General features: G+C 39.4%; 5 protein-coding genes across 5 annotated transcripts; 4 read left to right on the top strand and 1 right to left on the bottom strand.

Annotated features, from left to right (window-relative positions):
• Nucleotides 1-5,172: 5,172 nt before the first annotated feature.
• On the top strand, nt 5,173-8,075 carry LOC145963195 (uncharacterized). The gene is made up of 2 exons (XM_083084897.1): nt 5,173-6,332; nt 6,413-8,075. Exons 1-2 carry the CDS (start codon nt 5,209-5,211, stop codon nt 8,073-8,075), a joined length of 2,787 nt encoding a protein of 928 aa, XP_082941023.1. The 5' UTR covers nt 5,173-5,208.
• A 9-nt stretch (nt 8,076-8,084) lies between these two features.
• On the top strand, nt 8,085-10,063 carry LOC145962808 (uncharacterized). Its single transcript, XM_083084158.1, has one exon. The coding sequence runs from the start codon at nt 8,192-8,194 to the stop codon at nt 8,972-8,974; it is 783 nt and encodes a 260-aa protein (XP_082940284.1). The 5' UTR covers nt 8,085-8,191; the 3' UTR covers nt 8,975-10,063.
• Nucleotides 10,064-10,885: 822 nt separating this feature from the next.
• On the bottom strand, nt 10,886-11,997 carry LOC145962807 (uncharacterized). The gene has a single exon (XM_083084157.1). The coding sequence runs from the start codon at nt 11,994-11,996 to the stop codon at nt 10,887-10,889; it is 1,110 nt and encodes a 369-aa protein (XP_082940283.1). The 5' UTR covers nt 11,997; the 3' UTR covers nt 10,886.
• Nucleotides 11,998-13,218: 1,221 nt separating this feature from the next.
• On the top strand, nt 13,219-13,786 carry LOC145962805 (uncharacterized). The gene has a single exon (XM_083084155.1). The coding sequence runs from the start codon at nt 13,363-13,365 to the stop codon at nt 13,678-13,680; it is 318 nt and encodes a 105-aa protein (XP_082940281.1). The 5' UTR covers nt 13,219-13,362; the 3' UTR covers nt 13,681-13,786.
• Nucleotides 13,787-14,624: 838 nt separating this feature from the next.
• Nucleotides 14,625-19,641, top strand: LOC145962804 (uncharacterized). Its single transcript, XM_083084154.1, has 3 exons — nt 14,625-17,258; nt 17,340-18,946; nt 19,044-19,641. The coding sequence occupies exon 1, from the start codon at nt 15,040-15,042 to the stop codon at nt 16,243-16,245; it is 1,206 nt and encodes a 401-aa protein (XP_082940280.1). The 5' UTR covers nt 14,625-15,039; the 3' UTR covers nt 16,246-17,258; nt 17,340-18,946; nt 19,044-19,641.
• Nucleotides 19,642-25,901: the final 6,260 nt, after the last annotated feature.

Below are 25,901 nucleotides of genomic sequence, written 5' to 3'. Positions count from 1 at the left end.
CCGATAAACAAAATATTTTTATTTGCAATTGTTATTTATATTTATATTTTTTTAAATCACAGCAACTGTAAGAGTTTTAGATGATTATATTAAACAATTTCTACATGTTTCCTTATCACCTTCGATGAAGCTTATATTTTTCTCTACACTGAGAAAAAAATTTTGTAAAAACATTGAAAATTGTGTTGAATTAACTAAATCCGGCGGTCATGGGCTGCCAACAGCATATACAGGCCGAATAATAAGATTACATAATTGTTTGAAATAATGAAAAGTAGTTAATTGAACTAAATATTATTTTAGATCAACTGAAATAGATATAGTGAGAACTAGAAATCTGTTTGGGCGAAGTAAATGTGTTGTTCTTCTGTGTATATGTTTCAATGTTTTGAGCGAATATATAATCCTTATGACAATATATCCATTAAAAACAGAATAATTTTTCGTCAAGTTAGCTACCTACTAAATTTTTATTTTAATGTTATTTCTCAAAAACTTGATCGATTTAATGTTCTCTGTATATAGATACATATATGATGGAATTAAAAAAAAATTAACCGTTTGCTTAATTACATGGAGCTCTGGAGCTCCTTGCAAAAGCTATATGAGATGCGGCTATAATATCGTTCTTTAATCGATAAGCCGTGATTCGTGGAACCTGTGTCGCGGCCTTATATTACTGTCTTAGATGAATGTCACTTTCGGGTTAGGCGTTTTCCTTTTCGCCATCTAGAGGCGAGGCGTGAAGCTCGTGGAAGTATATGAATATTATCGTATTTAATTCAATTAATTTTGGTCTTGAAATGATACAACAATGTCGAGAAAATTCAATACAATAATTGATTCAATTAACTAAATGTATAAATTGTATTTAATTGTTTTATGATTTCTCTCAAATCATTATTTCGTTACATCAAGTTCAGACTATTAGTTGTAATATATCTTGTATCTAACTGAAGATTTAGTTCATCGTAACATGCGAACAAGATTAATAAAATGGAATATTTGATTGTTTCAAACCATCAAAATTGTTTTTCCAAATTTTTTAGTTTAACAATATGTGCAGTTACTCAGATTTTGATTCAGTTCATTCAACATATCTTTTTAGTTCCAGTAACACATAATGGTGTTCATGCAACTATACCCATTCAACTAATTGATTCAAGTGTCTCAATCACTTATTTTGTTAATTAAAACACATTTTTTGTTATTTAGACAATTTTAGCATTGAATTAACAAAATAGAAGTCAACTAAAGTTATTTATTTAATTCAATAATTCCTTTTTCTCAGTGTACAATTTCTGTTAATAAAGGATTAAAATTCAGTAATTTTACGAAGAATTATTATAATAAGAATTCTTAATTAAGAATTTTTAATATAAATGAAGATGAACCAAGACGATAAATGTATCTTTCGTAAATGATTCAGATTTTGTTTTCGATCTCGATCAAGAAAGTAAAAAAATATCGCGCATTTTCCAAATGTGTATGTATATGAATATATGTATGTTGCATATATACAATATGATAGTGTTAAAATAAAGAACGAGTGTCTGTATAGCCTGTATCTTTCAGAATTTCGATTGAATTGACGTTACATAATGGTACGAACGAATTTGATACGTCATAGTTCCAATGAATTTAATGGTACAAAAAATTGTAACGATGTGTTGTGTGCTTTCTCAAGAAAACTGACGAGTCAATTTAGTTACTATTTAGGTTTATTATAAGTACAATCCGCTTATTTATACAGCAGCGATCGAGAATACAAAAGCACGTGTTAACAAAAAAAGCGAGGCGAGAGAGTTCTGACGCAATGAGAGGGCGCTAGCTATAACACGCGGATAAAAAGAGTAACAAAACAATAGTGCGCATACGCAATGTTGCAGTCAACGAAAATGAACATAAAAGCAACAGAAACAAAACGTACACACTAAATATAAATCAAACTAAAAGAGCTAATACAGTTTTCTCTTACAACAAACGATCACATGGTAATTTTATCCTAAGAAAACTTAACATATTATATTATATAATTACATATACGAAAGACTAAGGAAAGACTCGATATGTTACGCAAGATATTAAAATATTAATTGGTTTTATAATATTAATTTCCTACTCTCTAAAAGTGAATCAGTGTATTATCACTGAAAAACAGTAAATAATCACTTATTACAGCAGTTATAAGTACAGCACTGTAAATCAGTAATATTTTATTGAAAGAATCAGTTAATAATTTTGACTGTTTCAATCAGTAATATTTCTCAATATTAGTAATATTTCTTTCGTTATTGTCAGTAATATTAAACTACAATTCATCTCTCTATCTGTTTCATAGAAACTTAAAAATTTTATTTATATTTACTAAATATTTATTATATTAAAAATTTTATTTTATTTATATATATTACATGCATATTGAACTTGTTATTTTAAATAGATAACGAATGAATAATTTTCATTAAGTCGCCAGACATTTATTTGTCCGACTTATAAAGATCGATTTAATATCTGAAGCCTCTGTATTGAGATTGTATCAGAAATTAAATCGAAGTAATACTTCTAATTTTAAATGTCGCTCTTTGCAAACTTTATATAATTCTTATGACTAAAATTAAATACGAGAGAGATAGCGATCGTAGCGGTAAACGAACGAATTAGCGATTACTGGTTTTACAGTAAAATTTACTGGTTTTACAGTGAATTTTATTTTAACTGACCATAATCAGTGAGATATAAGATAAAATAACAAAAAAGTAAGCGTTTCCACTGAAGATCAGTAAAATACTCACTGATTCTCAGTGAAATCTTATTTTACTGTTTAAATTAGTGATATTTTCACTGATTCACTTTTAGAGAGTACTTTTAATAATATGTAATCCAAATAGTTGTCTCTCTATTCTCTATACCTACACGATACAGGAACAATAATAAAAGTAAATGACTTCTGACACACAAATTTTGAAAATATAAACGGTATTCTTGTAAAGTTGGTTCATTTGCCTATTCTTATTGGCAGTCAATATCGTACGAATTTGTTTATCTTGGACGCTCATGAGTCATGTTTTTCTTTTTAATTTTGAAGAGTAGTTGGCACTAGGAGAATTCTAACGCAGGGATCTCAGGGGGGTGAGGGGCGAGGGGATCTCAGCGGCGCGGGGGAATGACGTCACGCAGGATGGAGGGGGGATGACGTCACGCGGGACGGAGGGAATTTCGATGGCGCGGGGGCTGCGGGGCGGGGGACGCACGTATAAACAAAAATGGCGGTATTCCTATGAAGAAGATTTTGGGTCTCTCTCTATTCCTCCCTCTCTCTCGCTCTCTCTCTTTATCCCTTTATATTTCTATCCCTCTCTCTCTCTCCCTCTCCATCCCTCTATCCCTCTATCTATCTCTTTATCCCTTTTATCTCTCTTTCTCTCTGTATTATCGCAAGTATACAATATTAGTCATAAACTTATATTTTGAGATATTTCGGGGTCCGACGTTTTCGAGCAATCTGTGAATCATAGCGAGATAACAACACATTTTTGAGATATTATACAATATTACCAGTTAACAAACAATATAAATAGAAGTATTCTTTGAAGGATTGGGTGGATGGAAATGTGTGCGAAGAAAAATTACGTCATGATTTTGTTACAATTAAAAATATATATATAATTTATTTAAATGTGTGTTTAATAAAAAGTATACAATATAAAAAAATAATAATAATAATATATAAAATAGACCGTCGGGTTATGTTGGGGAAGCCGTTTCTGAAAACAGAAGAAAACATACGCATTTCATTAGTTTAAATTATTTTAATAATTTATTTTAAAATACTTTTGATATATAATAAATTAAGATACTTACAATGTTATCCATCATCTATTTTAATTTGTGCAAATAGGGCACATGTTGCAGGCCAATATTTGATTCAAAGATCTTCTGCACTCTTTGCATGACATATTTTCCAAATGAACATAAGCTATGGTTCTATGTTCTCGAACAGCACTAGTTTCTTCATACTGATCCGGTGCTTCTAGAAAGCATTCGATACAAAATTTTAATCCATTTTCCATGTAGTAATATGAAATGCAACATATCTTTGTTGCTTGATTGTATGTCATTATTTCAGATATGCTTAAATCTCGCTGTTTCTTTTGTAACCGTTCATCAAGAATATCGACACTATTGTCACTATCATAATCACTGTCCTTCGCCAAGGGTTCTATATCAGATCCATCATCTTCCATCTCTCTCCTCTCTCTCTCCTCTCTCTCTATCTCCATCCGCTCCGCCACAACTGGATCCATCCAATAATCGTAATCATCATCCGTATCGTCGTCGATGATAATTACGTTTTCTTCAGCCATTGCACAAGACTAACGAAACACAGAAGAGCAATGAAAGAAATGATACTCTAGTGCAGCAGACCACCGAAACACAGAAGAGCAACGAAAGAAATGATACTCTAGTGCAGCAGAGTCCTCTTCATTATATTTTTTTAACATACGCAATATAAATAGAAGTATTCTTTGAAGGATTGGGCGGATGGAAATACGTAGATAACAACACATTTTTGAGATATTTCGGGGTCCGACGTTTTCGAGCAATCTGTGAATCATAGCGAGATAACAACACATTTTCAACCCTAGGTTCAGTTACAAAATTTTTTTTCTTTTGTGCCTTCAACAATCTCTGAAAGTTTGTTGGTTGAATATAAGAAGGATCGAAGCGCATCAGATCATAGTACGTGATTTGAAAGCGCATCGACACGACGGTATAGCAAAAGTATAGTCAAAAATTATAGTGTTCTGTCAGAAAGTAATGTTCTGTCAGTGTTGTGTGATAATATAAAAATGGAAGACGAAGATCACGCGTTGTCATCTGACAGTGATTGCATTAGTGACTGCAGTGAGAACTCCACGGAATTCAGAGAGAAAATAGTGTCTGTTGCGGAAATTAATGCTTTAAACGCACGTAGTACAAAATTTTGTATCATATACTTTTATTATTCCACGGGTGGTGCTTTAGCTGTATGTCCTTCGTGTATGATTGCATTGCAAGGCGTGGATAGCCAAATGATGTATGCTGTTCGAAAGCATAAAATTGAGACACTTGATGCGATGGATGGCCGATTCTGTTCAAGTTGTAGCGAGCCGTTATATATAAGATTTCCGTGCAATATGTGCCCAATTTGCACTCTGTGAAGAAATGGAAAACGTCGAGCAGACTGAATGCGACCTGGTGGAGCGGTCCCGCCAAATTGCCACCTTGGGCGAATATTTTGCATGGCTACAACGATGCAACGAGTACATCGAGTCGCTGGAAGAGCAAAGTCGGATCAAACGACCGCGATTATCGATCGGGAATCGACAATCGCTGATTGCTCGAATCGCGCGACTCGAAGGTGCAAAGACTCGATTGCAGAGACAGTTTATGCCCAGTGGTGGTAATTACAGTGGCGACAATAACGCGGGTGCCGGATGTAGCGCGCATCAAAATGAACTTGTGTGGCGCGAGATTGATACCGCGTTCGATAACCGTATTCTAACCGGTGCTGTGATTAACGCAAACCATATCGAACCTCGTCAATTTCTCGAGGACGCCAAAGACATCGTGCTCGAGCAAGTGCAAGACGTTATAAGAAGATACAACAGTGTAAAATTGAACACTATATTCAACGGTGAATTTGTGTCGGGTGATAAGCGTGCGAATAAAAGTATCAATACGAGAAACTGTGAACTCTTTCGCACGTCTGATTTACACGAGTGGTACGAGCGCAGCGTTATCGAGCCCACTCTAGCATTGCTAGAAGAATTTCAGGAACGCGATAGTGGCTGGGCATTGTCGCGAATACAGAATTTAACTGTAAATATAAATAAGTATAATCCTATGCGCGCGGGATGTTATATTAAATTGCCGCGAGAAATTATGATGAAGAGAGCTGTAATTAATGTACAATCTAGAGACAATGCGTGTTTCGCGTGGGCAGTGGTGGCCGCTCTATACCCCGCTGAAAGAGACACAAATCGGGAATCTTCATATCCCCACTATACGACGGTGTTAAATGTACAAAATATTGAGTTTCCGATGACGTTGAACCAACTAAAAAAGTTTGAACATATAAACAATATCTCCATCAACGTGTACAGCATCGAGAAAGAAAACAGCATTGTCCCGATACGTCTTTCGGAGCAGAAACGGGATAAACACGTCAACCTGTTGTATGTGGAAGACGGTAACAGCGTCGGACATTTCGCATGGATCAAGAACTTATCCCGGCTCGTGAGCTCGCAACTGAGCAAACACAACGGCCGAAGATATATCTGTGATCGGTATGTATAATTTGAATAATTTATGTAATTATAAAATATAATGCATTGCATAAATCTTTAATTTAAATATTCTTTTACAGATGCTTGCACTATTTCGGATCGGAGGACAAGTTGCAGTCACATACGGTAGACTGCGGAAAAATAAACGACTGCGCTATCCGATTGCCGAGCGATAAGGACAAGTGGCTCGAGTTCAACAACTACACGAGGAAAGAGCGGCTTCCATTTGTGATCTATGCCGATTTGGAATGTGCGTTGACAAAGACTGACGAAGAAAAAAATTATCAGCATCATAAGGTATTTAGTATAGCGTATTATATGCATTGTTCGTTCGACGACTCGTTATCCGCGTACCATTCTCGCCGCAGTATTGATTGTATCGCGTGGTTCGCCGAAGAACTTAAAAATTTAGCGTTACGTGTAAAGACTATTTTAATGACTACAAATGTCTCCATGGTAAATTTAACATCGGACGAGTGGGAAAAATTTCACAGCGCAACGCATTGCCATATTTGCGAAAAACCGTTTACGCAAGAAGACGATACACGCGTACGCGATCATTGTCATTTGACCGGACGATATAGGGGTCCCGCGCACTCAAATTGCAATCTAAATTACAAAGAATCATTATATATTCCGATAGTCTTCCACAATTTATCAGGTTACGACGCGCATTTCATTATCGAGGATATAGCCACAGCGTTCGAAGGGGAAATCGAATTACTTCCAATAACCAAGGAAAAATATATATCGTTTACAAAAACTGTTAAAGTTGCACAAGACAATTGGAAAAATTATATAAAATTAAGTTTTATCGATTCGTACAAATTTCTTACGGCAAGTCTCGACAAATTGGCATCTTATCTAGACAAAGACAAATTCAAAATTTTAAAATCAGAATTTCAAAATTTATCTGCAGAAAATTTCAGTTTATTAACACGGAAAGGCGTCTTTCCGTACGAATACGTCGACTCTGTAGATAGGTTGCAAGATACGTGTTTACCACCGCGCGAATCGTTTTACAGTTCTTTGACCGGTGAAACTATATCCGAGAGCGATTACGCGCACGCCGAGAACATCTGGACGCGATTCTCCATTCGAACGCTAGACGAGTATAGCGATTTGTACCTGAAAATCGACGTCTTGTTATTAGCCGATATTTTTGAAAACTTTCGCGATAGTTGCATCAAAAGTTACGGACTCGACCCCGCGTATTATTATACTCTTCCCGGATACACGTGGGATGCCATGTTAAAGCATACAAAGATTACATTCGAATTGCTTACCGACATCGACATGGTCATGTTTATCGAACGCGGTATACGCGGTGGTCTGAGTCAGTGTTCCAACAGATACGCGCGCGCTAATAACAAGTACATGCAACAATCGTACGATCCATCGAAACCATCGTCGTACTTGATGTATTTCGATGTAAATAATTTGTACGGATGGGCAATGTGTCAACCGTTGCCCTATGCCGATTTTCGATGGGTCGACGACGTGTCGAATTTTGACGTAGCATCGATCGCGTTAGATTCGCCTACGGGTTATATCCTCGAAGTCGATCTCGAGTATCCGCAACATCTTCACGATACGCACATTGACCTACCGTTTTGCCCGACACGCGACAAGCCGCCCGGCAAGCGGCAAGACAAACTCCTCGCAACGCTATACGATAAGAAGCGTTACGTGATACACTACCGTAACCTACAGCAATGTACGGACACGACCTTCGCGTTATAAAAATACATCGCATATTACAATTTACACAATCTCCGTGGCTTCGCAGTTATATCGAATTAAATACACAGTTTAGAACACTCGCGAAAAATGATTTTGAAAAAAATTTATATAAACTGATGAATAACGCGGTATTTGGTAAGACGATGGAAAATGTGCGTAATCGTGTCGATGTAAAATTATTAACAAAGTGGGACGGACGATACGGAGCAGAAGCAATGATAGCGAAACCAAATTTTCATAGTAGAAGCGTCTTTTCGGAAAATTTGGTTGCCATAGAATTACGCAAACTTGAAGTGAAATTTTATAAACCAATCTATGTCGGCATGTGCATACTCGACATTTCTAAAACGTGCTTGTACGAATTTCATCATGAGTACATGTCACCGCTATATCGTGATAAATGCCGGGTAATGTACACCGACACAGACAGTCTTATATACCACATTGAGTGCGAAGATGTCTATGAAAATATGAAACATGATATCGCTAGTTTCGATACGAGCGATTATCCAATTGATAACGCGTACGGTATACCGCTCGTGAATAAAAAAGTACCGGGTTTAATGAAAGATGAAAATAACGGCGCGATAATGACCGAATTCGTCGGGCTTAGAGCAAAAATGTATGCGATGAGAGTGGACGGGAAAAAGGATACGAAGAAGGTTAAAGGTGTCAAAAGTAACGTTGTTGCGAGAACGATAACATTCGACGATTACACGCGGTGTCTGAATGACGAAATAGAAATGACACGACAGCAATCTTGCATAAGATCGAAATTGCACAAAGTGTATACCGTCCGCGAGACGAAAATTGCTCTGAGTCCGTACGATGACAAGCGGTATATCGTACCTGATTCGACCGACACATTACCATGGGGACATTATAGGATACCCTTATAATATAATATATATAATGTAATGTAATATAGTATGTGATATAATGTCAGATATTATTTTTGTATATGTATCTCATATGTATATGTATTTCATATATTGTATTATATACGATTATTGGAAAGGATGTATTAATAAAGATTTTTGTATTTTTATATATTTCATGTATATTTTTTATATGTTGTACATATTTTTTCTTAAATTTAAAAATAAATACAATTTGTATGAATTAAATCACATTGTCCTTATGTATCCAAGAATTGTGCGAATTGTCAAATCCCAACCATTTCACGTAAACCTCGTTACCCCTCCTACGCAGTATTTTCTCCACGAGATACACGTCCGGATAATTCGCGCGATGCAACTCGTACTCGTAGAACGCTCCAGCAATAGATTTTTTGCGATAATCCTCCAGTAGATAGCTTACGGGATTAGTATGTTGTACTTTTGCAATTTTAAACACTTCGGTTGTCCAATTTGGCGTGTAACCTTTCTCGAAAACTGTCTTGTACTTGCTAACGCGTACCGAGTCACCTACTTTGAATTTCGCCGGACCCGCGATATTTACATGGTTGTACACAGTAGCCAAGAGTCTTTCAGCGATCGCGGGAGTAACGTCGACGGGTCGCATACCGATTGTTCGATGCTTGCGCGCGTTGTAATCCGATACGAGTCGCGGCAACGCGCTGATCCACTTGTAAGATCCGTTCAGCGTAAACATCTTCCACATGTCGTTTTTCAGCGTGCGATTGAATCGCTCAACGATCGATGCCTTCAATACCGAATATGTAGAATAGTGATTGATGTCATGTTTCCGCATGAGCCGTTGCACGTCAGCGTTATAAAATTCCTTCCCCATATCAGTCTGTAAGTTTTTCGGACATCTTTTGCTATCTCGAATTATCTCGGCGATAGCGTCAGCTGTCTCGCTTCCACCTTTACTCTTGAGTGGTATGGCCCACGCGTGCTTGCTCAACGCATCTATGACTGTGAGTATGTAGTGGTAACCTCTGTTGAAACGAGAGTACGGACGCATCTCGACAATGTCAGCTTGCCACAGGTCATCGTATCCCCGCACTATGACGTGTCTTCGGGGAAAATTTTTTCTCGCTGGCGCGTGCAATTCGTTCACCAACTGCCGTTTCTCTAAACTATGTTGTTTCTTCACTTCTTCGGTTATTCCCGATCGCCGATCCATCGTTGTTTCGATTCGTCGATCAAACGATGTGTGCCTCGAGTATCACCGTGCGTTTTATCATTCGTTGCTAGACGTTCCTGGCCCGTTCGATAGCCGTTCAAAGCTGTTCGATAGCCGTTCATAGCCGTTCGATAGCCATTCATAGCTGTTCGATAGCCGTTCCCAACCCGTTCGATAAACCTTTGTAGATGCTCATAGCTGTTCGATAACCGTTCTAGCTGTTCGATAGCCGTTCCCAACCCGTTCGATAAACCTTTGTAGATGTTTAATAATTGTACAATAGCCGTTCCTAAACCGTTCACTACAGCCGCTCATTACAGGTTGATAGCCGTTTCTGAATTAGTGTTAATCGCACGCCGAAGCTCGTTTATCGCAGTCTGCAAAGCTCGCACATCCTTCTCGAACGCAGTCAGCTTCTCGTCTGATTCTTTCTGCTGATTCTTCAACGTTTTAACGCATTGTTCCACGTACAGTTTGTTGACTGCATCGGTATCAGCCTCAGGTTGCGCTACACGGCGAATCTTGCGCGACCTCGCGTCATAGTACGTAGCGACGCGACACAGAGCGTTTTGACGCAAGTAACTTGTCACCGATTTACCCCAATGATCGCTAGTTCTAATTGCTTCATTTCTCTGTTCGAATAATCCAAATTTGTTGATGGGCATTTTTTTCTCGATGCGAGTGACGTCGATCGACTGATTAGTTTCGTCGAGACACCGTTTAATTTATAATAAGGCCGACTTCGCGAAGTTCCTCTATAATCGACAGGATCTCGTTGTCGTGAGCGTTGTGGCCAGCTCGGCGCGAAGCGTCGAGCAATCGTAGACGATCCACTAGCTCGTTGGGATCGTCCCAGTGCACGTAATCGATCTTATTGTCGGTTAGCGTCATCGCGCGAGGCATGAATACTCCCGTACCGCATTTTTTCTTTTTCAATTCGATCGACATCAACGGTGCAATTATGTGTTTATACTTGTATCCCCTGTTGCTCTTTAATTGACCTTGCGCATCATATTGACGTTTATGCGCACTCGTCGCCATTAATATGCTCTTATATTTTTGCATATCGTCCTCAGTGTATATGTCATCATCGGGAATTCTCTTGAAGATCAACTCGTATAATCCAGGTGTACCAATGTACCTCACTTTGTCTATGATTATAGAGTCATCTGCGCCGATGTCGAATCGTTTGTTACCGAGCCACATTTCATTCTCGTCGAAATAGACACCGTACACGTGATCGATCTGGTTTTTTTTATCGCCACTAAGGAGAGCGCCCATGTACTTTTGTGCCAGTGGCCCGAAGTGCTCTCGTAACATTTTTTGACCTTCCAACGTTTGTAACATGTTTCGAACAGATGGTGATTCGAGCGGGTTGCCCGTGGTTTCGAAAACATTTTCGATTGCGAGTGATTCGGGTATCGTGGGTTGTACGATTCTCGTTGTCGCGGACGGTGTGGAGGTTATCAGCGGTTCATCCGATGTATGCGGTGTCGATAAACGATTCGCCTTCAATCGTTGTCTCTTTTTCGGTGTCGTATCCTCCTCCTCCTCCTCCTCTTCCTCTTCCTCCTTGTACCGCTTGATGGGTAACGTTTTAATTATAGCGTCAGCGTTACTCTCCGGCTCGTTTTTCACCGCGATTAAGCTAGAGTTGTCGACGATTTTTTGTAGTGGCTCGATAATAGGCCTAAAATGGGTCTTGACCGCGATATCGTCGTCGATCTTACCGGTCTTCAAAGCGCGATGTTTCTTGCGGATCGATTCGCTCGTTTTCTCAATCTCCCTCGCAATCTTTTCACGCTCGCGAATATTATTGTTTTCAGCCATGTCGACAGAGTGTGTCGGCAGCGACTAATCGTTTTGCGGTATCGCGAACACGTTAAATCCTTTTCTGTATCGCCCGTTCGTAAATGAGCTGTCCTTATCTATCACTAGGAATCCATACTTTTGTTGCCAACAAGTACGACATAATTCACTGAAATCCCCGTACGACATGTCGGTATTCACGTGATCGTTGTACACGTGTTTCAAGTTGGTACCGTCCTGTTTAAACAAGATCAGCAGGTTCGCGTTGTCGCGTATAAGATGTTTTGGTATTCTCGCGTACGTCTGACAGAGATAGAAGCAGTCGACGTTCGAGTGACGACCCATTGAGAAGTACTCTCTTATCGTATTTTGCTTGTCGCACGCCACGTCATCGAAGACGAAAATCGAGTTTGGACGTGCCTCGCTCGGTGGAATGACGTCACTGTTATTGGAGAACGTAAAATAACCGATTTCGTCAATCGGCGTCAACAAATTCTCCAGATATCGATATTTCGGCTGTTGCAGCGACTTCGAGTACACGTACACGTTCTCGAAACGTACACCATGCGGACTTTCCAGTAGACTTATCAGAACGTTGGTTTTACCACAATTCGAGGGGCCGCAAACGATCGCGCGTATAGTAGTCGGTAGCATCGTACCATGCCTGCGCATCTCCGCGTTGTCCTCCATTGATCGTAATCTGTCGTCGCAATTTGTCACGCATATCGTCAAAGGTTGTCGTACGAATCTCATTTTTTCAACACTGCTGATTGGATCGAACGCCTGCCTATTTATAGGTGCGCGAAATCACGAGTCGCTCAGTAGAGAAAAAATGTTCATCCTGCTAACAAATCCTTCCGATATTCGCGATTTGAGCGTCGAACAGCTACAATTTGTGTCGAAAGCAGTTCTATTGAGAACGTGCGGTGATTACGTCCACTACGTGTGGGACAAACTTCCGGAACACATAAAAGCGGATCCGGAGGTTCAGACGTATCGTCGCTGTTACGAACACTACAATCAGCCGTGTCAGGAAACGCACATCGACGGTCCGGCGCCGTTGATAAAGAATTGCGGCGAATGTCAACGAAAATAGGTAGAGGCCTATTAAATCACGCGATAAACGCACTTCCGATCGAATTCCATATTCCCGGCTATCAGTTTTGCGGACCAGGCACGCGGTTGCAAAAGCGATTAGTCAGAGGCGATCGAGGTGTCAACCCATTGGACGGCGTGTCGCGAACACGATATAGCATACTCTCGGAGCAACGATCTCACCGAGAGACACGCGGCGGATAGGATACTCGCTGAGAAAGCGCGGAATCGCATCGTTGCGAAAGATTCGACTCTCGGTGAGAGAGCCGCCGCCACAACTGTCTGGGCAGCGATGAAAGCCAAGACGAAGCTCGGTATGGGTCTGAAGACGAAGACGAAGAAAAGAACGGTGAAGAAACGGATACTTCCGGTAGCGAAATGCGGCGGTGTATTGCCGATTCTACCAATGTTGGGTGCGCTCGGATCCCTGATCGGTGGAGCGGCTGGTGTAGCGAAAGTGGTGAACGACGGAAAAGCCGCGCAACGTCAGTTGCAAGAGATGCTACGTCACAATCGCGCCATGGAAGGTCACGGATTATATCTCGCTCCTTACAAATACGGACGAGGAGCCTCAACAAGGAGAAAAAAAAAAACGTCAAAGAGACGCTAAAAATGCCGCAGGGCGCAACTACCAACGTACAATTGCTACAATTGGCAAAACGTATGCGCATTCCATATTTTAGAGATGTTTTCATGCGCGACTCTTTACCGATCGGTGGTATATATCGAAACGAGAGCGGCATCGTAAATTTGGATAGCGTCGAAGGACCAGGTACTCATTGGGTAGCGTATGCAAAGAGGGGGAATCGCGCTATATATTTCGACAGTTTCGGCAATCTTTGACCGCCGAATGAATTGGTGCGATATCTCGGACGAAACGTAACGAAGATACAGTACAATTACACACCTGTTCAAACTTACGATCAGAGCATCTGCGGACAATTGTGCTTGCAGTTTCTTCGAACGGTCGATGCATGTGAATTTAAAGACAGATATTGCGCTATTTAACTCAGTATTCGTTAAACAGTTTCGTCGACATGTCTATGACATTCACGTTGACTGGGAAGAGTAGCGTTCTCACGGCAAACTTCTTTCCCACCGTAGATTTGAGCGACGGCGAATACGAGCTCGGTCTAACGGATTTTGAGACTTATCACACGATACCGAATGTGAATTCCTCGAATAATAAATTTTACTTTGGCAAAGACGACGAAGAAATTACGATTCCCGAGGGATCGTATGAGTTGCAAAATATACATGAATTTTTGAAACATGCAATTTCACGGAAACATCGCGATGAGAAACACATTGACGGCGATGACTATGAAGATGATGATGAATATCCGATAGTGCTCCGCGCTAATTACAATACAATGAGGAGCGAGATCAAATGTGCCTACAGAATAAACTTTACCAAACCCGTCAACATTGGATCGCTGCTAGGATTCTCGAATCGTATTCTCGAGCCGCGAAAATGGTACGAATCAAACCTGCCGATTAACATTCTCAACGTGAATATTATCCGTATAGAGTGTAACGTGACCACGGGTGCGTACAACAACGGCATACTCGTTCATACGATACATGAATTTTCACCGAGGGTACCACCGGGATATAAGATATCGGAAACGCCTGCACAGATCATTTACCTGCCGATCATCGCGCGGAGCATTACGGATTTAACGTTACGCGTTGTCGACCAGAACGGACGATTGCTCGATTTTCGAGGAGAAGAGATCACCGTAAGATTGCATGTACGTATGCGACGTATGAGATGCTCGTATTGAACGGATCGAAAGACGTGAGAGATAACGCAATCTTTACGAGACCAGCAACACCACCACCAACAACAACAACAACAACAACGTCGACGTTTGCTAATATCAAATCATCCAAGAAAAAGAAACTCAGCGCATCGAACGTTGCGTTTTTACAATCTTTGGGATTTGCGGTGCGAAACAGCTGAACGATGACCGACATTCTCAACATCGGTGATGAACCGATCTTTGACAACCGTATCGTCAAGATCGAGACTCACACGTATAACCCGTTCGCCAATACAACGTTCGGACACAGTGACGAGATAAGAATACCCATACAACAACAGGATCTGTATACGCTGCCGTACGAGAGTTTCCTATACATCGAGGGACAACTAACGAAAAACAGAACAACAGTTGAAGGAGAAAGTGATGTGATACTGGGACATAATTGCGTCGCATTCATGTTCGATGAGATTCGATACGAACTCGATGGCGTTGAGATTGATCGCAATAGAAACGTAGGAATAACTACTACGCTCAAAAACTATGTAACGGTATCATCCGATAGAATTGTGATTATGAAAAACGCCGGCTGGGAGCCGCCGACCTATTCGCATGGTCATTTCAATTTTTGCGTACCGCTCCACATGTTATTGGGATTTTGCGAGGATTATAAACGAGTGGTGATTAACGCTCGTCACGAATTGATCTTAATACGATCGCGCAACGATAATAATTGTCTGGTTGGAAGTTCAACGCTGGAGCCTGTGATGACCATATTCAAGATACAATGGCGAATGCCTCACGTGCTGTTGAGCGAGATCGAAAAACTGTCGATGCTGCGTGCTCTGGAAAGCGGACGATATCTCAGCATGGGTTTTCGCTCGTGGGATCTGTACGAGTATCCGCTATTGCAGCTTACAACGAAGCATTCGTGGGCCATTAAGACCTCGACTCAGCTGGAGAAACCACGCTACGTTGTCTTCGCCCTGCAAACAGGCCGGAAGAATGCCTTGTCTAAGAATGTATCTCAATTCGACGACTGCAAATTGATCAATGTGAAACTCTATCTGAACTCGGAATGTTATCCGTACGACGATATGAACCTGGATTTCGATAAAAACAGATGGTCCATTCTGTACGACACGTACGCGCGCTTCTGCAAGAACTATTACGGATACGAGTATCTCGAGCCGAGTCTCTCCGTCTATACGTTTCAAGAACTCGGTCCGTTCGTGATTATCGATTGTTCTCGACAAAACGAATCGGTCAAGAGCGCAACGGTGGATGTGAGATTGGAATTCGAATGTAAGGAGAACGTACCGGCGAATACTACTGCGTACTGTCTCATCATACACGATCGTGTGATCCAGTACAATCCGTTGACCAACGTTGTACGCAAAATCACCTAAGCGATAACATCGACACAAGAGAGGGGAGGAGGAGGAGGAGGAGGATATAAATCAAAGTGCTGCGAGATGATTTTAGAGTTTGCCATTCCTCTCGACTGACGTATCGAAGAGAGAAAGAGAGAGATCTCGTCATGTCTATACCAACGTTTGTGGATCTGCAAGGATTTATTGTCGGGAGAAATTTTGTCGTGAAAGAAGCGGCAGTCCTGAGGAAGGGATATGTTCTCTCGCATTATTTTTTCGCAAGTCCTGTACCGTGGAGCGTGCTAACAAAATCTGAGCGATGTCAAGTCTCATGGGTGATTAGAAATCATCACGGATTACAATGGGAAGACGGAAACGTTCCGTATGGCTTGGCTCAGCGTGTAATTACAACAGCTATCGTTGGTATGATACACGAAGAAGAAGAAGAAGAATCGTCTGTCGTGTACGTTAAAGGACTTGAAAAGCGAAAATGGTTGACCGATATACTAGGCGATGTGGGAAACGGCTATATTATTGAAACTTTAGATGCTGACTATGAAGATATTGATTCTCTAAATAAATTAGATATTACCAATAGTATGCGATGTGGAAAACATGTTAAGAATTGTGCATTACAAAATGTATTTAAAATATTTAACTGGTGGTCGCAACGCCTGAAAGAATTGCAAGAAAATAAAATATGTAAACATTAATATGTTTTATCTCTTATTTCCCCTCCCTAAACCTTTCCATGCGTTTCTAAGAATTTTTTGTCTGAGCGTTATCTCCCCTTCTCCTAAAACTCAAAACGTTAGAAGTATTAATCCCTCCACCACATTATACTTTTGGAAGATGAGCGTCATCCATACTCGGTTATTTCTTATACGATCAGTGTCGCGTTAACACCGCTCTCGTGGTTCACTTTTCATAACTCCCAGAGAAATGTACTACGTCGAAAGAAGCAGCAGCGGCAGCGGCGTCGGAAGACGCGTGAATAATTACGTATCGAGTCGTGATAAAACTCGATCGTTTGAGAACAAATGTGACGAGTAAGTTTTTCGTTTAACTTCTTTCTATTTTTATATTTTTACAAATTGTATTACTATTATTTAATTTTAATTTTTCTGTAGCATTTCGTTGGAACGTCGTGCGGTTCGTATACTAGGTAGACGATACGCATTGACAGCTACGGGATTCAAATTCCTCGACATTGGTATCAACGTGGGTCCACCGAGTTACGTGGAGATTGCCATAGGAGATCATCGAGGAAAGGAACTGATATTATCTCTCGAAACGTGGAAGGGACTCTACGAGCAACGTCGTAATATTCAAAATTTCCTTCGGAACGACTCTAAAGATGACTTCAATTTCATAAGCGTTGGACCGCTAACAGTGAGAGTTCGTACGATTAACGACGTCAAACTCATAAGTCTCGAATCTTCAAACGTATGCTTGATGATGGTCGAATCGACGTTACATCGCATGTTCGATCTCGATCACTGCATAGATGTAACTTTTGATCGATTGGATAAAATTATCCAAACAGTTGATGTCAAGTTTACGCAATTCTCCAATATCGCGTCCACTGTAATAAATCCGAAAGAAATATCAAATGTAATACGCGCGAGTGCTGCTTTCAACAAGCATCAACTCGTCGATTGCGAACTGGCAGCTTTAGTTTTTAGTCCATAGTACGTAAGAAAAATATATAAAATATAAATAAAGAGTTTTAAGTCAAAATCATGACGTAATTTCTTCGCACGCATTTCCATCCACCCAATCCTTCAAAGAATATTTCTATTTATATTGTTTGTTAACTGGTAATATTGTATACTTGCGATAATACAGAGATGACAGAGAGAGATAAAAGGGATAAAGAGAGAAAGAGAGAGGGATATTCAGAGATTGTTGGAGGCACAAAATAAAAATTCTTTTGTAACTGAACCTAGGGTTGAAAATGTGTTGTTATCTCGCTATGATTCATAGATTGCTCGAAAACGTCGGACCCCGAAATATTTCAAAAAATGTGTTGTTATCTACGTACTTCCATCCGCCCAATTCTCCAAAGAATACTTCTATTTATATTGTGTATGTTAAAAAAAAAATATAATGAAGAGGACTCTGCTGCACTAGAGTATCATTTCTTTCGTTGCTCTTCTGTGTTTCGGTAGTCTGCTGCACTAGAGTATCATTTCTTTCGTTGCTCTTCTGTGTTTCGGTGGTTTTGTGCAATGGCTGAAGAAAACATAATTATCATCGACGACGATACTGATGATGATGATTACGATTGGATGGATCCAGTTGTGGCGGAGAGGATGGAGATAGAGAGAGAGGAGAGAGAGAGGAGAGAGATGGAAGATGATAATCTCTATGAATCAGACGAGGAAATAGAAATAGAACCCATAGCAGACAGTGATTATGAGAGTGATAGTAGTGATGAACTAATACACACTAAACATCGAAATTTAGACTTGACTGAAATAATGGCATTGGATCACACGAAGATATGTTGTATATCTTACTACTATGTAAAAGATGAGTCCAAATATTGTACCGAGTGCTTCTACAGATTATCATTCCTGTTCTTAGAAGCTGGTATTGTTCGGGAACATAGATGCACATATTATGAACATTTGGAAAATATGTCATGCAAAGAGTGCAGAAGATCTTTGAATCAAATATTGGCCTGCAACATGTGCCCTATTTGCACAAATTAAAATAGATGATGGATAACATTGTAAGTATCTTAATTTATTATATATCAAAAGTATTTTAAAATAAATTATTAAAATAATTTAAACTAATGAAATGCGTATGTTTTCTTCTGTTTTCAGAAACGGCTTCCCCAACATAACCCGACGGTCTATTTTATATATTATTATTATTATTTTTTTATATTGTATACTTTTTATTAAACACACATTTAAATAAATTATATATATATTTTTAATTGTAACAAAATCATGACGTAATTTTTCTTCGCACACATTTCCATCCACCCAATCCTTCAAAGAATACTTCTATTTATATTGTTTGTTAACTGGTAATATTGTATAATATCTCAAAAATGTGTTGTTATCTCGCTATGATTCACAGATTGCTCGAAAACGTCGGACCCCGAAATATCTCAAAATATAAGTTTATGACTAATATTGTATACTTGCGATAATACAGAGAGAAAGAGAGATAAAAGGGATAAAGAGATAGATAGAGGGATAGAGGGATGGAGAGGGAGAGAGAGAGAGGGATAGAAATATAAAGGGATAAAGAGAGAGAGCGAGAGAGAGGGAGGAATAGAGAGAGACCCAAAATCTTCTTCATAGGAATACCGCCATTTTTGTTTATACGTGCGTCCCCCGCCCCGCAGCCCCCGCGCCATCGAAATTCCCTCCGTCCCGCGTGACGTCATCCCCCCTCCATCCTGCGTGACGTCATTCCCCCGCGCCGCTGAGATCCCCTCGCCCCTCACCCCCCTGAGATCCCTGCGTTAGAATTCTCCTAGTGCCAACTACTTTGAAGTTATCTTTGCGAGAACCCGCTTTCACACGGTGGAGCCGAGCCGAATCGCTTGTCCGGAGGAAGGTCGTAGCTAGAAGTTCCCGCAGAATAAATCACACGACTTGTACCGTATATAGCTCGTAGACGTATGGAGAACCGTAATTTTCCCGAATCCCCGAGGAACGAAGCGAACCGGAGGAGAGGATTCAAGAGAGAGAGAAAAATATCCAGAAAAGATAGGGATGTATGTGGGAGGAGGTGTCTATACGCCCATTTGGTCAACGAGCGACAGAATCCATCCGTGGCAACGGCATCGACGCATATCCTGTGGAGAGAGCATTCATACATTTTTTAGCCCAACGAATAATTGCTAGAAAACAATATTCGCAGACTAGAAAAATATGTAAGGCGCAAGTGGCTGGATCGGGAATCGAACCCGAGTCTTTCGCTTTCCGGGCAACTGCTCTAGACCACTAAGCTGTCCAAACCTCACACCTAATGCTGCTTTTTAACACAGTGATATGCGACTCCAGAGCGATGTTGGTATCTTGCTCGATGGATGCAATGCCGATTGCCATGGAAGATCCTTGAAAAGGTCGCTCGCTGACCAAATAAGTGCCGATGGAGGTATTCGCGACATGCTGGCTTCCGACTGGCCTTCCGTAAGAAACTGCACCGACGAGCAACGCCGTAGAGTGATCACATCTCCCAAGATCCCTCTAGTACATACTAAAATCCCCACTGTACCAAATAGCAGTGGCGGATGGACCCTAAACTAGGGCCGTGGCAAGCGTCCAGAAAAGATAGGGATGTATGTGGGAGGAGGTCGGACGTGTCTACTTCTTGAAAAAAGCAAAACAAACATGTAGTGATCTGGATGACCCAGGTGTGATAATGTATACAACCCGATGAAAACAATAATACTCATACCGCTTTCGACTTTCGAGCGCATATGACTAAAGCCATAGACGCTTCGTCTTCATCGTCGTCGTCGTCGTCGTCGCCTTTGCTACGCATATCGTGTAATCGTGTTGTGCAGTATCTCCTGATCTAGCTTCTGCCACATTCAAATGCTTAGACCGATCGCAATAACTACGAGGAAGCACGTTAAGGTATTGTTCACGAATAATAGTTCAGAGAGAGATATTCGATACGCATCTTCGAGGAAGGTGGCACGTCTATTCTGACTTAAAATTATGCGTCGATTCTCTCGCATCGTTTTAGTCCCCCGAGATAAATCACGTTGCGCTTCAAGGGGATTTTGGTTTAATATGTAGTTTAATACACAATCATGTACTTTCAGTTATTCGTTCTCGAATTAATATTTTGGATTCTTTCGCTGGACATATAATAATCTTAACGCGAATTCAGGTGATAAGATGAAGATTGTTAAATTATTTGCGTGATCTTGAAATTTATGAAAGATGTTCACCTGGAAATAAATGTGAAATATGTATGTAAAATATGTTTCAAGTGCATTCAAGCAAAAGAGTCGATTAAAAGTCTAATAAGATTTGATAGCAGACTCCCTGAAAACTTTCATCCTCATTTAAAATTTAATGTTAATGATACACGCTGATATACGTCGTTGTAATTTAAATAAGTTACATTATTGTAGATTATATTCTCTAGTCAACATAATATAATATAAACAAACTAATAATATAAACTTTAACTTCTTTGGATAACGCGATTTGGGATAATGACATGTCGCAAAATATACGAATTATCTGAGTAAAAAGGAAACACATATAAAATGTTACATATATCGTAATAAACTTTTGATGATTCTACGTCTAATTTAGTTAGATTTTATAACAGATTATATATATCAGATATAATTTAATTATAACAGATTATAATTTTTCTATAACCTTTGTATAAAGTGCAGCTTTTGAGAAGAAGATTTGACAGATTTGATAACGCTAACTTTTGTACGAATAAGAATTAGGCTAAACGAGTTTCGATTATTATCCGTGAGAATAACATTTTTAACTAAAGACTGGTATAGAAAGGTGAATCTTTACTATGATTATACTTGCTTTGTTGTATATACCTTTTGTTGTTTATACCTTTTTGAACATGACCAAATGAAGCACTTCGGGTACCTTGATATCCTCCAATCGAATGGATTAAACGAAAATTGTACAGGATAGAAGTACTTTAGATTCTTTAACAGCTGAAAATGAAAAATGCAAAATTATTATATGCTGGGAAAAATTTTTTTGCTATTTTAACCTTTTATAATTTATTCATATTTTAGAGAGCGATAAATACACACGTACGATTTTAATTCTTTTGGACTTTTACTAATTTTAAGAAAATTAATTTATTATTTTATGGGCACAGAAAAGTTGTTTGTTGTTCTCCCGTTCTTTTAATTTATCTTGAATCATTTTAATGAACGAAACAGGAACTTGGCTTTCTTAATAGTCGGATGTATATAAGTTCAGGATTCTTACTATTTGTTTAGCCATCAGCTTGTTGCATATCTCACAGATGAAATTAACATTCTCGTCCGTTTTACTTGTAGAAGCTGCAATGCCTGTGTGATGGGTTGCAGCTTTTCGAATACAATTTCTAGTCGTTCATCTCTACTCCGTTGTTCTAAACGGCTCATGTAATGCCTTCATAAAAAACACATTATATTAATGCAAGATATATATATATATATGCAACATATTCTATTATGCAAATAACAAAACTAAGATAAGGTAACTAAGGAACTAAGTAACATTCAATTTATTAAAATTTCGCGAAAAGATTAAGAATTTATTAATTCACAAAATAAATCTCTTTATCAATTTTTTATAATCCCTATATTTTTTGCAATGCAATTATATTTGTATCGAATTTTCTATTTCAGCAAATTAAGAAAAGATCGAGAGGCTTATTTGCATACTCTTCCCGTCCACCGGCAAAATTCGTTCCTTAGCAGCTAATTGTTCAGAGGCATGGCGCACATGAAATAGTTATTTGAACAGTTGCACCACAACTTTGAGGTCGACGCCGATGATACTGCGAGATCTTGTTGACGTCAGTTTGCCGAGAAGTTTCTCCAGTTTCTGTTGTGTGAAGTCCAGTTCGCCGCCCATCGACGACGATCTGGATCGACCAGCTTTATCGGTGGGCACGGATATGGCCTCATGCTCCGGCAGGACTGGTACCATGAGCATTTGGATTCTTTCTTCGAGATTCGTGACGAGATTGTTGAAAATCCAGAGCGCTACATTACTCAGCATGACGCGATATTCGTTCAGGTCGAAGTTCCCCAAGCATTGCTCGTTCTGTTTAGGTGTTTTCTCGATCTGGAATGGCTTGTCGCCAGAGTATTGCTTCATGTTGTGCAACAGTCTCAAGATATTACTCAGCCAGAGCATTTTGACGAACAACGATCTTTATCGTCATCGTCGTTGATGCAGTGAATGTACCTGATGCATATGAAAATGATGTAGACCGGTAAACCGATAGCAGTGTCATCGCAATAGTATATAATATATCGCAGGATTCCAGGGTTCTAAATAGAAAGTAAAACGTTCATAAATTTATAATATTCTAATGATATCTTATAATAGATGTATAATGGAGAACTTCTTTATATATATCTATTTATACAAAAAAGTAATATATGTGAGCTTTACTGTATCTTGATAGATATATTTAAAATTTAAGAAAAGTTTATTAAAGCTACAGCGCGAGAAATTTGTCGATGACTAGATGACGTATAATCACGTTGATATCTTCTTTCTTAAATACAAATATTACTACATCTTTTTCTTCCTTGCGAATGGCAGGTATATTACTTGCATTCTGAGTACTGGAAACAATGGCAGAGATGTTTGCGTAATATATCGCATCAGGCACTAAAAGAAATTGAAATTCTTATATTCGATGCGATTTACAGGCTTTTCAAAAATTTTTAAACTATATTGAATTATGTCGCGTGCTCGACATAATATATAGAAACGATGGTGCGTGATGATTTATATGATATATTATCGAACTATTTGAAAAGTCTGTTCTTTTTCTCGGTATCTTTTAATTTGTATTTTCTAAATATATTTAATATATTTAAACATGAAATTTTTATTTTTTAACTAATGTAACTGTATATACAATTATGTTAATTATTATGATAAAATTTTTTTTAATCTGATAAAATGATTGTGCTTGTTCACATAAACCACAAATTGGATAATTCAATAAGATGATGATTCATGACATTTGTCAAAACCACGCACGTCTTTAAAAGCATTAAAATAAAGTAATTTAAAATATGTACATATGTGCATGTGTGTATATACTCCATGTGATTGAAAAAAAAAAATGTGTGTGTGTATGTGGATATACTTGTTTGAAAAATTTTTCAATATCTTTTCCAAATGAATTTTTTACTTTCAATAGGTATAATTATCATACTTACAGCCTGCATCTTACAGTCGCTTCACCAGAATTCTATATTGTTTCTTATAACGTCTGTATTCCTCTGCCATTTTATCATATTTTTCTTGAAGAGAATCTTTTAGCACACATGTCAAAAATACATATATATGTATATATATGTCTATATAATATACATATATTTTAAAGTTCTTGTTAAAGATGTAATTAATATATAAAAAAGAAATGTATGTGCGCGAGAAAAGAGAGAGGAAAGATATAATATTACGTTAGTATAGAGTATAGATTGTATATTTTGATTTGTAGTGTGTCTAGTATTTTAAAGTTATATGTGATTGTCGATTATGTAAGCGGAATAATAATAGACAACGGTAATCGAGGGTTCTAGAAGGAGAACCTTAACAACAAGCGTGATTAGGCATTGGTAAGCGGGCTGGCAGTAGCGAGGATAGGTGAGGTGCGGGGTCCTGCGAGACCAAAAACAGACACGACCCAAAAAGGTCGGCATTCGAAAATCAGCCGTTGTAGAGGAAAGTCGCGATAACGAATCTGACTGAGCTTATATTTGAGTTAACGTTTAAATATAATTTTGATATCATTATTAAATTAAGTGTGGTGACAACTAATTTCGTGATCTATCCTGTCTAATACTTCCGAGTAATCCGCTACCCATTTCGGCTATCCTGAGAACGAATTTTGAATTTAGACCCCTACAATTCTTCAGAAGCGGGATTCGAATTCGTTCGCATATTCGGAAAGAAATTAAGAGACAGGATTTACGAGATTAGCGCATATTTCAGTGACGATTTGTTGGACAGTATATCGGCTCGTGTAATTAAGAAAAGACTCGGAAAGAAATTTGTGATCGTAACGGATTTTTACGAATTATCTCACTTGTTGTCGAGTCGCGACCTTTGAGGGAAAACATTCGTGTGGTGAGAAGTGCTTTGTTCTTGACTTTGCGTGTCGATCGAGAATCGTTAACGGTTCGAAATGGAAGGCGAAAGATTTACGGTTTCGCAATTGAAGGAAACGTTAAGGCGGGCCGGTCTTTCGCAGAGAGGTGCTAAGCCGGAACTGCTGAAAAGACTTTATGAATTTGATCCGAGCGGTGCGTGGAGGCTCACAGCGGGAGGAGTCTCGACGGAAGATGTATCTGCGGAGAGAGAGGAGACGGTGGAGCGGTTTTCGCACGTGGAGGATGACGTTGTCGAGGGAGAGGACGAGGCCATAGTTGAGGAGCGGTGTCGCGTTGTGCGGGGTGCGGACGATGCTGACCGTGGTGGTCGGGAGGCAGAAGAGAAGGAATTACGTGACAGAGAATTCGAGCTCATGAGACGCGAGCGAGATCTAATGCGAAGAGAACTGGAGTTTTTACGTCAGGAGACGCGCACGGGGGAAGCCATGAGAAATGTTGGATCACCGGCGACGAGTGCAAACCAAAATGTGGTGATGCGTCCACAGATTAAGGCTTTGGCCGAGTTAATGAGCGAATTCACGGGCGAGGAGGATACCTTTTGGAAATGGCGCAAGCAGTTTGAACTGATTCGAGTAACGTATCAGCTGGACGATGGGACGGCACGTGTTCTTGCGAGTATGCGATTGAAACAGAAAACCCTTCAGCGGTTCCATTCAAGACCAGAACACTTAGAAATATCGGTGGACGATTTGCTTGAGGAGATGCAAGGCATTTTTGATCATCGACCAGGAAAAATGGAATTGCGAAAGCAATTCGAGAGGAGGACCTGGCGTTATGGTGAAACGTTTAGTCACTATTTTTATGACAAAGTAAT

Source organism: Camponotus vicinus, unplaced genomic scaffold, assembly GCF_025532165.1.
Source record: "Camponotus vicinus isolate PSW18456_S1 unplaced genomic scaffold, iyCamVici1.0 SCAF_12, whole genome shotgun sequence".
NCBI classification, from domain to species: Eukaryota; Metazoa; Arthropoda; class Insecta; order Hymenoptera; family Formicidae; genus Camponotus; species Camponotus vicinus.
Note: the sequence above shows the minus strand (reverse complement) of the source record. Positions and strands in the feature narration are given on the sequence as shown.